The sequence below is a fragment of the Squalius cephalus genome (assembly GCF_949319135.1).
Source record: "Squalius cephalus genome assembly, chromosome: 5".
Taxonomy (NCBI): Eukaryota; Metazoa; Chordata; class Actinopteri; order Cypriniformes; family Leuciscidae; genus Squalius; species Squalius cephalus.
In genome coordinates, this window is record NC_137126.1 from 25,267,091 (window position 1) to 25,282,390 (window position 15,300).

At 38.8% G+C, this 15,300-nt stretch overlaps 1 protein-coding gene across 10 annotated transcripts in view; it reads left to right on the forward strand.

Moving 5' to 3' along the window:
* Positions 1–15,300, forward strand: part of atxn2 (ataxin 2) — a 32,361-nt gene that overhangs the window by 12,690 nt on the left and 4,371 nt on the right. For 4 of the 10 annotated variants that reach the window (XM_079872282.1, XM_079872288.1, XM_079872285.1 and 1 more), the window contains 15 exons: positions 2,121–2,245; positions 3,341–3,432; positions 3,539–3,727; positions 5,598–5,764; positions 6,584–6,799; positions 7,746–7,928; positions 9,022–9,201; positions 9,302–9,409; positions 10,689–10,759; positions 10,837–11,186; positions 11,421–11,487; positions 11,664–11,804; positions 12,600–12,617; positions 14,093–14,165; positions 14,458–14,651. In XM_079872282.1, the coding sequence (XP_079728408.1) occupies positions 2,121–2,245; positions 3,341–3,432; positions 3,539–3,727; positions 5,598–5,764; positions 6,584–6,799; positions 7,746–7,928; positions 9,022–9,201; positions 9,302–9,409; positions 10,689–10,759; positions 10,837–11,186; positions 11,421–11,487; positions 11,664–11,804; positions 12,600–12,617; positions 14,093–14,165; positions 14,458–14,651 (2,174 nt within the window). The remainder of the gene's footprint in view (positions 1–2,120; positions 2,246–3,340; positions 3,433–3,538; positions 3,728–5,597; positions 5,765–6,583; positions 6,800–7,745; positions 7,929–9,021; positions 9,202–9,301; positions 9,410–10,688; positions 10,760–10,836; positions 11,187–11,420; positions 11,488–11,663; positions 11,805–12,599; positions 12,618–14,092; positions 14,166–14,457; positions 14,652–15,300) is intronic. The other 6 variants (XM_079872286.1, XM_079872289.1, XM_079872284.1 and 3 more) reach the window with 5 other exon arrangements.

The following is a 15,300-nucleotide window of genomic DNA, read 5'->3' on the forward strand; positions in this document are numbered from 1 at the left end:
GGTCTTCAGGATTACTAGAAATATCCAGTGGTACAAAAGAAAATAAATGAAAAGAAAATGGTACAAAAGCTGTCACTGGGATGCAACCCTTTAAAAATGTTCTAATATGTATAATTTAGGTACTTACAGTATATGTACACTTTTGTTACCAATATGTACCTTAAAGGTACTATTTAGGCACAAAGGTGTACCTTTTGAAAGAGTACCACCCAAGTGACAGCTTTTGTACCTTTTTTCTGAGAATGCATTGTGTTGGAATATAGGCTGGAGCTGAACTGCCGGACATTGGCCCTCCAGAAGCAGGATTGGACACTTCTGGCTTATGTTAATGTTGTTAAATCTCTAAATGAATCTGCACAGCTTGATGTCTGCAGGCAGATGTGTAGGTCAGTCAATACAATAGAAAATGTAATATTCAAAACGTTATTTATTCTATCTTTACAACAATGCATGCAACCAAAACTGAACTTGATTTGAGAACTATAATGTTATAACTCCAAAACACATCCACAATGGAGAACAAATACAAACACGTACATATAACACTCAACACCATGTTCAGGTTTGACTAATATTTTGACATAATTGCAAAAAAATACTTCAGTACAAAAAATGCTAAACTTCGACAAAGAGTCATTTTTACTATAATATTAATTTTATAACAGTCTAAACACAAATCTAAATGAAAATTTGTAAAAAGATGTATGCCTATGAAGAAATTGAGCCCAAACCTTATTTTTCTATTTTTTAAACTAAACAAGAAAAACTAAATAAAAATATAGACGAGCCGTCTTTTCATTTCTCGTTATTCCATTCCAAATAGGAAATGAAATGCTAAAAATGTACCTAAACCGAAATGCATGGTGTGCTGCCACAGTTGATTCTTTCCTAATTCTTTTGTGTTACTGTGTTTCCTCTTGAGTTCTCTGTGACCCTTAACCTCTGACTTACTCAAGTGAAGGTCATGTTCTCAGGCATCTCACTTTCTAATTAGCGTTCCTGTTGAATTAATCAAGTTTATTATATAGTTTTAAGGTGCGGTCACATTTGCTTACTGTTGGTCAATGCGTAAAACCAACTTGAACCCACATGAAAATTCTTCGCCCTCGTGCAAAATTTCCTATTGTTTGGATTCCTTGAAATGACTGTATTTTGACTGTGAAACTCTGCACACGACGGGAAATGTGACTGCACCTTTAGTTTAAGCGTTAGGATTTAATAAACTATTAGCAATGATGGAAATATAAACAGGAAACTTTGTTTCCTGTCTGCTTTGGTTATTGGTACAAGATTTTAATTCTTCATTAATAAACTGAACATGATGTCAGAAGAATAAATACAGCTCCATCTTTTTTCTGATAACATGGCCTTTAAAATGTTTTTGTAATTTGGTGAGCTCAGATACAATATAGGTGTATTATTTTTATATATGAGATCCTCGCCCTTGCACCACCATTTGTGTCCATCTATGCCGGGTTCAAACTAAACAATATTGTCTATTATGATAATCACTGTGTCAGATTATGTGATGTTGACTCTTAAATTCTTGTGTACAAGAAATGTGTGTGATGTCATCAAGAAGGCGGAACTAGCGACTGACTTCCGGAAACAAGAGCGTAAACAAAGTGTCTACTGAAGCGTCGTGCTGGCATCATAAAGGCAGGAGTATTGTTGTCGCAGCTCCACAAACTTCGTTTCGGCATGTTTGAAAGCTGTGTTCGGAAGAGCCTTTGTGCTCCTATTGGTCAGTAGCCCAGATGTGACGGAACATGTCGTGGAGGGCCGCGAAAAAAAAAAATGCTAGTCTTTCTGTCGGGACGTTGTGAAGCGTCAGTTGTCGTCCACGGTGTTACACTATACGGTATAAAATGTTTGATTCTTTTGTCCCGACACCCATTGTCGTTTACGAATCACCACAACACGCTACGTCAAATGGATTGTGCCAAAATCTGGCTAATGTCGTGTAGTCTGAACCTGGCATTTGAAATCATCACTTGTTTTCCACTTCATTGTCACCCATATCTCACATTTTATGTCTCTTTCATAATCATTTGTGTGCTTTTGCATCACCATGATGCATGTTATTTGAATCCTGTTGCTTATTTTGTGTGTTGGTGAAGATAACTTCACTGACAGTGCGGTAAGTGCCCGTCTGAATGGAGAGCACAAAGAGAAGGATCTGGAACCCTGGGATGGAGGGGAGCAGCACATCTCGGGCAGCATGGAATCTCTTGACACTGATCTGGTGAGATGTCAAACAAATCAGGCTTGACATAATGTAATAAATTGCAGTTGGATCATTGTAGAAGTATCATAAACAGTAACGTTTAGATGTTTAAAACAATAAGCCACTTGAGGTCACACTTAAAGGGATAGTTCACTTTGAAATTAAATTTTGGTATGTTTTAGCTTACCTGAAGGGCATCCAAGATGTAGGTGTCTTTTTTTCCGCAGTAGTTTCAATTTTGATATTTTTAGGTCAAACCGTTCTTGTCTGTTAGTCATTTCATGCAGGTATATGGATACTGACTCAAAGAGCTTGCACAAAGTCCAAAATAAAACAGTTCCCCATCGTCCAAATTAAACAATTCCCCATCGTAAGTACACATTGATGGCCTAAGACACGAAACGAGCGGTTTGTGTGAGAAAACGAACAGTATTTATATCGTTTTTACCTCTTGCACACAACCACATCCAAGTGATCTGAGGGCTCGGCGGGTATAGATATACTAGATGTCGCCTTGGCTACGGTTCCGTTCCAATGAACTGCAGTAGCGAAGGCGACATCTAGTGTATATATCTATACCTGCCCAAGGGCGGGTATAGATATATACACTAGATGTCGCTTGGCTACGCTTTCGTTCCAATGAACTGCAGTAACCAAGGCGACATCTAGTGTATATATCTATACCCGCCGAGCCCTCAGATCATTTGGACGCGGCTGTGTTATAAGAGCTAAAAACTATATAAATACTGTTCGTTTTCTCACACAAACCGCTCGTTTCGTGTCTTAGGCCATCAATGTGTACTTACGATGGGGAATTGTTTAATTTGGACGATGGGGAACTGTTTTATTTTGGACTTTGTGCAAGCTCTTTGAGTCAGTATCCATATACCTGCATGAAATGACTAACAGACAAGAACGGTTTGACCTAAAAATATCAAAATTGAAACTACTGCGGAAAAAAAGACACCTACATCTTGGATGCCCTTCAGGTAAGCTAAAACATACCAAAATTTAATTTCAAAGTGAACTATCCCTTTAACTGTGATTTTTCAGCGGTTACGAGAGGTATGGTGCGAAGCTGTAATCACATTTTTGAAACTGTCTCCCTCTCAGTCAAATGGTTGGGATCCTGATGAGATGTTTAAATACAATGAGGAGACATACGGTGTGAAGTCCACCTATGACAGCAGCCTGTCATCATACACGTAAGTCATCTCATCTGTGTTTTAAGTTACCTCTGATGGATATCTTGTTTTGTTTAAATACTGGATATGTGCTGTCTCTCAGTCTGTTTTTTCCTTTTGTTTCCAGGGTTCCCTTGGAGCGAGACAACTCTGAGGAGTTCCTCAAGCGCGAGGCTCGTGCGTCTCAGCTGGCGGAGGAGATCGAAGCCAGTGCCACCTACAAGGCCCGGGTGGCCTTGGAGAATGACGACCGCTCAGAGGAAGAGAAATACACTGCTGTGGTTCGTGGAGAGAGGGAGCTTCACAGCCTCAATAGGTGAAGCTTGAACTAGTTACTGCTGCTGTATGTATGTTTAGATCAGGAGATGTTTGTGCTACAGTGTATTTCTTTCGATGAACAAATAAAAAGGAGATTCATAATAGTGGAGGGTTTTTTCATGCTTGTCTTACTCTAAATTATACTAAAAGCAAGAAAAAGCAATTTTTGTATAAAGGCATATTTTATTCTACTCGTATTACTATGTTCACTCATATTACTATGAATAACTATGAATGAAAAAAAGTGCAATGCAAAATATGGCAGAATAAGTCCTACCTTATAATTAAATGAACCAATCGTCCACTCGAACAGGAATTTTGCATTTGGACAAAATATTTCCCAACACGCAAATTTCACATTAAAGGTACAATAATTATGAAAGAATTTTGCATTAAAATATCCCAAAATCTCAAGGCCAATGTTATATATTTTGTTAAGTTGATTACTTGCAATATCCCAAATGTTTCCAACTATTTTTAAATCGTGAGAAAATTGCGATTTTAACCAAGGAAACGGGGCGTTAGAGCAGGGGGGAGCTGGGAGTCGCCAGTCAATTGCGTCATATCCGCATTACCCTCGGTTTCCGCTCGTACTGCGTGGAGTCCTGTATGGGAGTCCTGGACAAATGCGGAAGTTGTAGTTGTAGCGTCTATCAAGCAACAAACGTTAGCTTGTTTCTTGCAGTCGTTATGAAACACAATTATTCTTTACCGATTGCAGCTCGTTCTGTCGACAAAGCATGCTTAATTTTATATTTTCCACATGTAGTATGGTTACGGTTATGTTTATGTAAGGAAAGTATTATTGCTTTAGATGTGTTTAATGTTAGTTTATTGACATTGTTTATCTGGTGTTTATGGCCATGTAAATAAATATAGCATGTGTTATACATAAAGATTAATCAGTATTTTGGCAAATGATGTGGGTATGTTCGAATGTACTTTTACAACAATTGTTTAGAACACGTAAAACTGCGCTGCGTTATCACAACAACGAATTCGACATACAGTAACATCTATGATAACCAATGTAGTATTAAACCTTATTTTTCTTGCGGTTAATTCATTTTAATGAAATAAAAGTGTGATGAGGTTCAAGAGTCAGGAAGGAAGAAGACAGGGGTCGGCGTGACTGGGACTCGTACTTTATTAAAATAAAACAAAACAAACAAAAGTCGTGCACAACGCGCATTCACCGTGGCAACCGCGACGGCACAAAACAGTTCAAAAATGAGAGCTCGGATCCACCGGTGTTCTTTCTCTGCGTCCAATTTTCTCTCCAGTCTCTCTCTCGTTCCAGCGCGCGGCTTATAAGCGGTCTCTCCACGCGGATCACAGCAATAAGACACAGGTGTTCGTCATTTGCACTTGACCTACTTGCGTCCCGCTCGTCTCTTCTCTCCCGTTACAGACCGCGCTGAACCACGCCCCCTCGCCACAAAAAGCATGTCATTAAACACAACATTTATAAAAATAGAACTTAGCCTCATCCATGAACATGATTTTTCGATTCCCGTCTGACTGATTTACATCCACGGTGGAATTTAAAACGACAGTTCCCATCATTCCACGCTCCTTCACATCGTCATCAAGCTACGCCGTTGTTGTTGTTTGGAATGTAGCGCCCTCTAGTGGCAAAAATTCTTACATATTGTACCTTTAAGTGAATGGATAGTGGATCTTTTTACCTACGAAATTATGCTGAAATTCCACTAATGTGACCACACCATTACAACTACTACAACAATGTTATTAGTTGGCACTACATTTTTTTGGTCAGAACTGAATTCAGTTAGATAAGTATTGCTCATTTTTTATTTTATTTTTAAATCCAGAGTTTTCCTCTTTTTTTTTGTTTACTTAAACAGAGAGAACAAATACATTCCCCCTGGTCAGAGGAACCGAGAACCAGGGATGTCATGGGTAGCTGGTCGTCAAAATTCACCCAGACTGGTTCAGTGTAGCCCTGGGCCACCCACACCCAGATCTGGATCTCATGACTACAACACAATGGATCAGCGTGTGGTCAATGGAGGTACAAGATGATTTGTGATGATTTGTGTTGGGTATCCATGTTGTCTAAAATAGCTAGTAACTAGTGTAATGATGCCTCAAATGATCAAATTTGGTAATGTATGTTTATTGGTTATGCAGCTTTGAATCCATAAATTATAATTAGTGGAGTTACTAGCGCAGCAAGCACTGTGCTTATATTCTCTGGCTGGATCTTTGATAGACGTCTCAAAGTTTCCCCTGGTGTCACTTTCAACGGGATCATTCCTTATTAGTCCATTAAAACAGTACTCAAAATTTCCACTTAAAATATTAGAAATTATAATGAGCAAAAAAAAAAAATCCCCTTGGCTTTCAATGGTATCTATTAATCCATTGTTCTCTCCTCAACTAACAGTCGATCTTTCAAATCATCTCTCTGGCTTTTAGTCCTTTCATGATAAAAGGATTCGGGCAAGGGAGTACTTTAGGCCAAGACTGCTGCTGTTCCAAGAGAATCTGATTGATCTTTCCAATGTTCTTTCTTTGAAGTCCCGTTGCCTTATTGTTTTCGGTTTCACTGCCTCAGAATTAACCAAAGATATCTCAAAATGTGATTTGTTACATTTCGTCCTTGTTCTTTGGTGTCTTGTCATTCTTGCTCAATACTTTTCCATCTCCTCTCTCTACCTTTCCTCCTGGCTAGTTTCGGTCATCATATCTAAAATTCTCAATCTATAAGGCCTTCAGACTTTTCTATTTTCCTATTCAATTTACATGGTCATTTGTTTTCCCTCCCCCTCTCTCTCAGTCAAATGTAGTTTTTCTTTCCTCTCATTTCGGCTCATTTCATCTCTGTCAGGTGCACACCCTTGGCCCTCACGCTGCCCATCTCCCTCCTCTCGCCCTCCATCCCGTTACCAGTCAGGCCCCACCAACTCTCTCCCGCCCCGGGCGGCCACGCCCACCCGGCCTCCCTCCAGACCCCCATCCAGGCCCTCTCGGCCCCTGTCTCACCCCTCTGCTCATGGCTCTTCAGGGCCCCTGTCCACCATGCCCAAACGCCTGTCCTCAGAAGGTACCAGAAATTCCAGACTGAGTAGCCATTTTGTTGTGGCACCACTGCTCAGGTTCACGTTTTGCAATCAGAATGCCTGAATTACGGCTGTCACTAACAGCTGTGGGACTTTCCTGGTGTTTAATAAAACGACTCACTTCTTCTCTTGTTCCATTTTCTATTGCTATCCCTCTTTCTATGCATGATTGAAGTGAATTTGGGACATGTTTCACCCACTCATTTTCTGCGGTGTAAGGATTGGCATTGTATTTTGGCCATGGGGACACCACTAACAATGCCCAAGTGTTTCTTTCCATGTCTGACGTTGGCTCGACATTGTATTCTCATACATCAAATGAGAAACTGTCACAGCCTCTTCAGTTCAAATGTATATCAGGTAGATTGAGTAGAATGAACTTTTCATGAGGACAGAGCCTTACACATGATATTCAGAAAAAGAAAAAAGATATTGTGGCACAATTTAAGAATTCATTCCCACAACTTACTAATTTGATTTTAATTTCAATCGCGGCCACGTGTCAATCGTTCAATCGTGGCTTTACTAATTTGTTCCCTCATTTTCTTGGCCACTTTGTTCTAATCCTTTCTTTCATTTTAGTTCAGTTGTGGGAATGAATTCTTAATATTTGGTCAGTATGTATTTTTTTGTCTTCTGCTTGTCATGTGCTTGTCATTCTGCTCTGTACATGACAAAGCTACTGAAGCGTAAAACTACAACATTTTCTGGTACCATGTGTTGTAGTGTATCCAGTACATATTGAAATCACAAATAATTGGCATAGTTATTTCCCCTCAGTGTTTGCTTCACATTTGATACTTTGAATGTCACATAGTTCACAGCATCTGCTTTTGGAGAGAGCTACACACTACACACTGATAAGAGATGCACTAAAGGGTGTTTGTTTCTTCTTTCAGAACTCACTCATCTCTATGTTTGTGAATGCAGGTCCTCCAAGAATGTCTCCCAAGTCACAGCGAACTCCGAGACCTCATAGAGGGGCCCCTTGTCGGAGTGGTGGTCCTCCTCAGCCTGATTATATGTCTCCAGGTGGACCGTTGGAGGTTTCTGCTCCCCCTCTTGCTCGCAACAGCCCTTCTGGGGGAACCTGGTCATCTGTTGTCAGTGGTGGTAAGTAGGGTTGGGAATCGTAAGAAATTTTCAGTTTCTGTTTCCTATTTAAAAAAAACATTATTAAACCAACTAATAAAAAATTGTAGTAAGGGAAAAATGCGCAATCCTTTTTGTGTTTGTTTCTTATACTTGTCCAATGAGTTTAACAGACTTGTTGGTAATGTCAACAAATTCAACATATTATTTGGCAATTTTTGCAAAAAATATTTATTTTTCAGAAGGAAAATAAACATTTCTATTGTAGCCGGAGCTACTTCTCTGTTTATGTATATGACGAGTCACGCAGGTACTGGGCTTCTTAGCAGCGGTGCTGACCTGACCAGTGTAAAGTAGTGAGAGTATAAATGCTTATTACAGGCTTACCATTGTTATTCAGGATAAGACAAAAAACACGGTTTGAAAAAATTTGCAATGTACTCTATGTAAATTCTGAACACAAAAAAGTTACGGACTGCAGCTTTAACAGTCGTCTTTATGAATGTTTTGAAGCATCAGATGTAATCGATACACTCGTTATTTGAAACGACTTTCAAAAGGTGATTTACTCTATTTTGGTTGCTACCATAGACATCAGTGTTTATACTCGAACTATAAACTTTTATCTCAGTACTTCTGTGATCATTTGAATATTTGTAACACAGAAATATCGATACTGTGTGGTTGAAAAGACTGAAAGTAAAGCTGTTTCATATATATTGACAACTGCTCTCTCTGGGTCAGCGACAGCGCAAACAGATTTGAATGTTCCGGTGTGAAGTTTTTGTCATTTAGGAATAAGATTGCGTGGGTGTTTGAATCGAGATCTTTTAAAGATTAATCGTGCAGCTCTACTGTCTTTATACTCTCTCTCTCTCTGCGTTGATATCTGACGCAAAACGTATATGAGTAGCGAGAAGGCTTTTCAGTGCATTCATTACTATTTTAATATTCATGAGGTGAAACTTAGGAATTTTGCACGGTTCCGCTATTTTTCAAAAACGCTAACTGTTCTGTCTCTAGTGGTAAGCCTAGATTTTAAATCTGTACCCAGATTTCAGTCTCAGTCGAAAACACTTTAATGCACACTAATTTTTTTCCCCACTTTTCTTAGCGCACAGACCTCGTTCACCTCGACAGAATAGCATTGGCGGAGGTGCTCCGAGCTCCTCCTGCTTGTCTTCCCCACAGGCTGGTACAGTGCCAGTAGACTCTATGACCGCTTCCACAACGGCGACTTCCCCTACAGCAGCTAACCCGGCCACCAACCTGGAAGCATCTCCAATAGAAGAGGGTTAGGACGTCCCTTACACAATATGGGGCATTTGTGCTATTCATTTCCTCTGTACCAGATCTTACAACAGCCCTTTTTTCCATTTCTTTTTCTTCTATAGCCAAAGAATCAAGAGTACTAGAGGCAAGACAAAATTCTCCTAATGCCAACAAAGAGAATGTGAAGCCTATTGAAGCTTCTGCAAGCATCACTCGATCCATCGGCAAGGGTGTGTACCTTTGGAGATGTCATTTATCATCTACAGCCAGCTGTTTTTGATCTGAATTTTGAAGCTTTTGCTAAATCTGTTTTTTCTGCATGTGAATTTTGCTGTGTTGACATAAAGCATGTAGAAAGCAGAAATTGCAAGTTGTCAGTATGAATTAAGGATTTGGCTTCTAAGAATTAGTTTTCTTTCTCAAAATTGCTGATACTGTAAATAAAGTGAGAAATGACTTTTTCAGTTTATCAAACTGAAACTAAAATCAAACACAAACTGCAATACAAGTATAGGCACGGCATATGCATTAAAGCTGTCACAATATCAGATTTTCACTACACAAATTCACGCTAATGACATTATTGCGACATCTATAGAAATTATGAAAAATAAGTAATGTTATCAGTCACATTCCTCTTTTAACTGTACAAAAAGAATGTCCTGTTGAGCACCTCCTGCAGACTGGGGTCTCTAACACTTACCCCTGGTTTCACAGACAAGGCTTAAGCCTAGTCCCAGACTAAATTGCATGTTTTGAGCTGTTTGAACTGAAAGCAATTTGCACTGATATCTTAAAATATGTCAGTGTCTTTGTTTTGTCTCAGGATGCACACCAACAATGTTTTTTTCTAAGGCACATTTATAAAAGCTACTTAATTGAACTAAGGCCTAATCCTGGCTAAATCTAAGCCCACAGAATCCAAAAAACTGTATTTTTGGTGTGGGTGTCTAGTGATTTTGTGCGGCTGTAGTACTGTAGCTACTTGCTGCGTTGTTATCTTTTTTTTTTCTGTCTTATGACTGGTGTCTACCAGCATTATGGGCAGTTAACATGTCATGTCTTTTGTGTACTTAAGTTTGTTATTTTAAATGTAGATGTGCGACAAGCGCGCTCAAATAGGGAGCGATGCAATCATGACGCTCAACTTCTTCATCTTCATGGAGAACGCAGCACATGATTGCTTAGCAATGGCAGTGCGCTTTTGAAAAGAGGAGAAAGCGGTGCAGTCTGCGTTTTCAGACGCGACATGTGAACGGCCCCTTAAGGTGCAATACCACCATCTACGCGTCAGCCAAATAGTTATTGCCACTGGATTATTTTTTATATGTGTAGTATTAATACAATATCAATTCATTTTCAAAATATTTCAGAGTCAGACATTTTAGTACCAGTATATCGCGACACCATTACATCAAACATTTCTTAGTGAAAAATCTAATGTAATTGTGAATTATTTGTAATAAGCGTGCTTTCTAAAATGATTCTTTCACTTTTTGATCTTCCTAGGGCCTCTCAGCATGGCTCCAGATCACAGGAAACAAATAGATAATTTAATAAAATTCAGTGAAGATTTTAGGGTAAGTTTTATTTCTCTCCCATTATATGTGTTTCAGCAGCTGTACTTCAGTTTATTGAATCACTTCATCATTTATAGTTGCAGCCTAGCTCAAATTCAGATGCAGTTTTTGATCCCACGGTGAATAAGACTTCAAGGGACCTTGGAGTAAAGCCAAATGATCAAGCAGCTGAGAAGAGCACAGTAGATTCAACAGGACCCAAAGTCTCCATGGAGTCCGGCGTTAATGACGAAACCTCCACTTCTGTGAGCGTCGCCCTAGCAGGAAGTAAATCTGGTACCCCTTTACTCTCTCCTTCCTCTGCTGTACCAGAGCAGAAACGAGGGCCTGATGTGACATCTCAGGGCGTCCAGACCACCTCGCCTCTGGCCAACACTGCTGCAAAAGATAAGGATGAGAAGGAGGAGAAGAATGACCCTGTAGCAGAGTGAGTCAGCAGAAGAAAATGAAAAGGCTGTAGCATTGGCAATGTGAATCAGTGACTGAATTCATTGTCAAAATGATAAATAATTTTTTATCAAAAGTATAAAGAGGCTTTAAAGAGTCTTTCTCAGCAACATGATGCATGCCAGTAATAGATTGTATTGCTCATTCCCCTGTGAAATGTTCTTGTAGTATAGTAAATAAAACCATGTTGACTTATTGTTTATGCACTTTTTAGGAGTGTTAGAAAATCTACTCTCAATCCCAATGCCAAGGAGTTCAATCCAAGGGTTTTTTGCTCCCCTGTAAGTAAATCAGTTCTTTGTTTTGTCATTAAATGAACTGAAATCAACATATTCCCAAAAATATATATTTTTTTCTGAGACAAAATATATTGTACCTTAAAGTCAGGTCATTTTGACAAACTAATATAAGATAGAAATGTACATGTTCATACATTTCTTTTTAACTGTTTCCTCAGCCTAAACCAGCAACAACCCCCACTCTGACCCGGCCTCAGGGTCAGCCCAGCCCTTCCATCGTAGTACAGCAGCCCCCTGCCGTCTATGGCCAGACCATGTTCCAGATGTACCCTCTGACCCCTGTGAGCCCTGGCGTTCAGGTGAGCACTGTTATATGAACCCCTCTTGTCAGTTTAATCTAATTCGTTTTGTGCATGGAAGCCTACGTTTGTACTAAAACATCAAAAAGACATTTGTTTTTATTTAAATTTATTTTCATTCATGTGCCAAGATCGTTGATGTCCTGATTGTGTTCATACTTCAGCCATCCCTCCTTTACTTTCATTTGTCAGTTGCATTTGCAAAGTATCTGCATGTATAACCCATCAGATGATTGCTCAATTGATGATTATGACATGATTGCAGTTTTAATTTAATTCAGTTAGAAGGGCCAGTAATGGCATGTTCATTCTAAGTTTGGTTTAAATGAATGGTATGAAAGTTTTAGAATTCATAGGTTCATAGGTGTGCACTGGTTTATTTAACAATATTGTGCAAAATTGTGTGAACGGACCTTAAGATCCAAACATGATAAAGTACAGATGGTTTTACTGGTAGCATGCTGTAAACCTTTGGAAGGAGCTCATGGTTCATCATCAGCCCAAAAAGTTGCACCACACTGATGTATGATAATATATTTACTAATTTACATTTTTTTCTACTGACCAAAATAAAAGCTTTACTTTTTTGAATATATTATGGTGTAGAGTGGAAAACCCAAAAGCAATGGTTCAGTCGTTCATTTTCCTTTGTAGCCTCTCTTAAAAATACGTTGATTCATCTTTAGTTACTTACATGTTCTAGAAAACTAATCTTATACTGAAAAAAGCAAGTGATAATCACACTAAAGACTGGTTCTTTTTGTTTCTTTTCCCTCTTTCTTCTCTCTCCATTAGAAAAGCATTATCTGGAAGGTTTGTGCAATTCTAAGCTTTTTTTTCTACTGAAAACGTGTATGAGATTTTTGCCTGCATAACTGACCAGCAGATGTTGGTTTGCTCGTTTCTTACTGCTGATCAGTTATTATTATTATACCATGGTCTGTCTGAATTCTCTATTCTCATTGGCTGGAAGGTGTGCAATAAAACCGTTTAATGCACCGGTAGTTCCGAGTCAGTTGAATCACCGTTCTATATAAATGCGCTTTTTTCATTGAAGCACACAGACGCATACATCATTCACATTGTTTACATTGAACCAAACAAGCAAACGTCACTCGGAGATCGCGCTGCACACACAGAAAGATTCAGGAGCACAGAAACTTGACAACACTGCCCTGCGACTTTCATTAATAAAATAGATTTGCTACTGAATCGCTACATTATATTTCTCAGCACTGAGGGGGTTACATCGCTGGTTTTGAAATAATTAAACTCACAGCTTCGTTGTTAATAGAGAGAGACGCTGAGCAGACAGGTAATTCACACACGCATCTGAGAGAGAGAGCGCTATATAATGATTTCAAATAAATCCTATTATTCATTTATTGTAATAAATTTAATCTTACAAACTATTTTATCTCTGTATCTGATTCAAAGCGGGCAGAATGCTAGATCTAACGAGTCGTAACTGACGGAAATAAGCGTAATTTTTACCCTTCCGGTCAAATATTGCACTGCAAACATCAATAACAGTTTTAAGTTGTCAATGCTGGCAAATGACCATGGTATAAGCGGGATAATCCACGACTAGCTGTGCATTAAACGATTTGAATGCGCTCCGCGGAGGCTTCGCGTCGGGTGGTTCTTTGCCGCAACGTTAAGCATTAAAATTGTTTAGTGCACAGCTAGCCGTGGATTATCTTACTTATTAAAATTTCCATACTGTTGTCAAATTTTTTTTAAACTCTCATTACATTTTTAGCTTACCTTATCAACTAAGATTTTTCAGTACTCTGAGCAGTTTTTTTGTTCTTTTTTGCTTTAAAATTGTAATCAAATTTTGTGTTTACATTTTCCTTATTTTTTTTTATTTTTTTGGTTCTGTTAGAGCATTGAAGCTTTGTTTGCATGAACCCTTGACCAGAACAGGAAAAAGCCAGAACGTTGTGTGGATTTATGTCAGTCTTTTTTCAAATGCATTGATGTGTGGATATCTCATTGTTTTTAAACAACCCATCAGCAGTAGAGGACAACAATTTTCTGGGTCTTAGAGAAATTGAGGATGAGGGGTTCAACATTGATCTAATGTGTACAAATAGCTTTTTCCTGTTAGCGCTTTGAGACAAGAGGAGAAAGTGCTAAAAGTAAATTACGGAAGTGATCAACAGAATATGATACATGATAGTATTAAGATGCATCAAGCAAGTGTTTTTCAAGACTGTGAACTAAGTAAAAACTTAGAACATGTATGTAATTCTGCATCTCAAGTTCTGCTCCTCATCTTTTAGCCTCCAACCATGTACCATGTTCAGGTTCCTCATATGGCCATGAACCAGAACAAGCCCTACAGACCAGGTAAAGGTGAGAATGCTTATCTCTCAGTGTGCATGCTTTTTAAAGCTGCTTTCAAATGTTAGTTAAGGCTGTTTTGCATCCTCTAGTCGTGAGCTTTTTCAATGTGAGGGAATCACACTATATATTCTTGTGTATTGATTTTGTAGATTGTTTGCCGGTCTGTGCGTTTAGGAAATACGATCTGTGTAAAATAGTTTATTTTTCATGATGTTCTCTCAATCTCTAATGATTTAAGGCAAAACATTTTTTTTTTGCCTTTGCCTAATCATTCTCTCTTCTTTTCTGTATCTGCTTGTAGTACCGAACATGCCACAGCAAAGGCCAGACCAGCATCACCCACCTGGCACATCTACAATGATGCATCCAGCTACAGCTGCCGGGCCGCCCATCGTGGCACAGAACCCAGCCTACTCCACCCAATACTTCACTTGTAGCCCCCAGCAGTTTGCTAGTCAACCTCTGGTACAACAGATGCCCCACTACCAGTCCCAGGTACAGTGACTTTAGAGATCTAATTTCTAACGAGGAATGACTAAAGCAGAGTAGTAAAAGATGAACACAGCCAATAAATGATTATTTTAAAAAAAAAGAAGAAAAAAGAAAAGAGTAACCCTTTGTCTGAATATGCTTTCTTCCCTACCAACCTCTTTAATAGTAGGCAGTACATGAAATTAGTATGTTCAAATTTCTACTATAAAACTGTGAGTGAAAAGTTCCTGAATGTTCCTGAATTGAGTTTCTCAAGTTTGCATCCAATGGACACTTTACGATGCAATATGGCTACGTAAGAGGAGTTGTGAATGGCAGTGATATAACTGGTGCTTTAGGTCACATGACAAAGCCAACATGACGGATGTAGTACGCCGGATTTCATTCATACTATATAGACTACTTTTTTACTGTTTGCTGAAAAGATACCAACAAACAACGGTGAGAAGTGTAGGAATCTTTGATTCTTTTGCTTAAAACATTGTTGTGGTTTGTTTGGATACTCTGAAGGTCTTTAAAATCTGCTTTATGATTGAGTGATGTCATTGAATTGACTGGATAACATTTGGACAGATTCTTTTCCCCATTATACAAGAAAAACACAAGGTTTTTTTTTTTCTTGAAGAAAATTCTTAAAGGTACTATCTTGCAG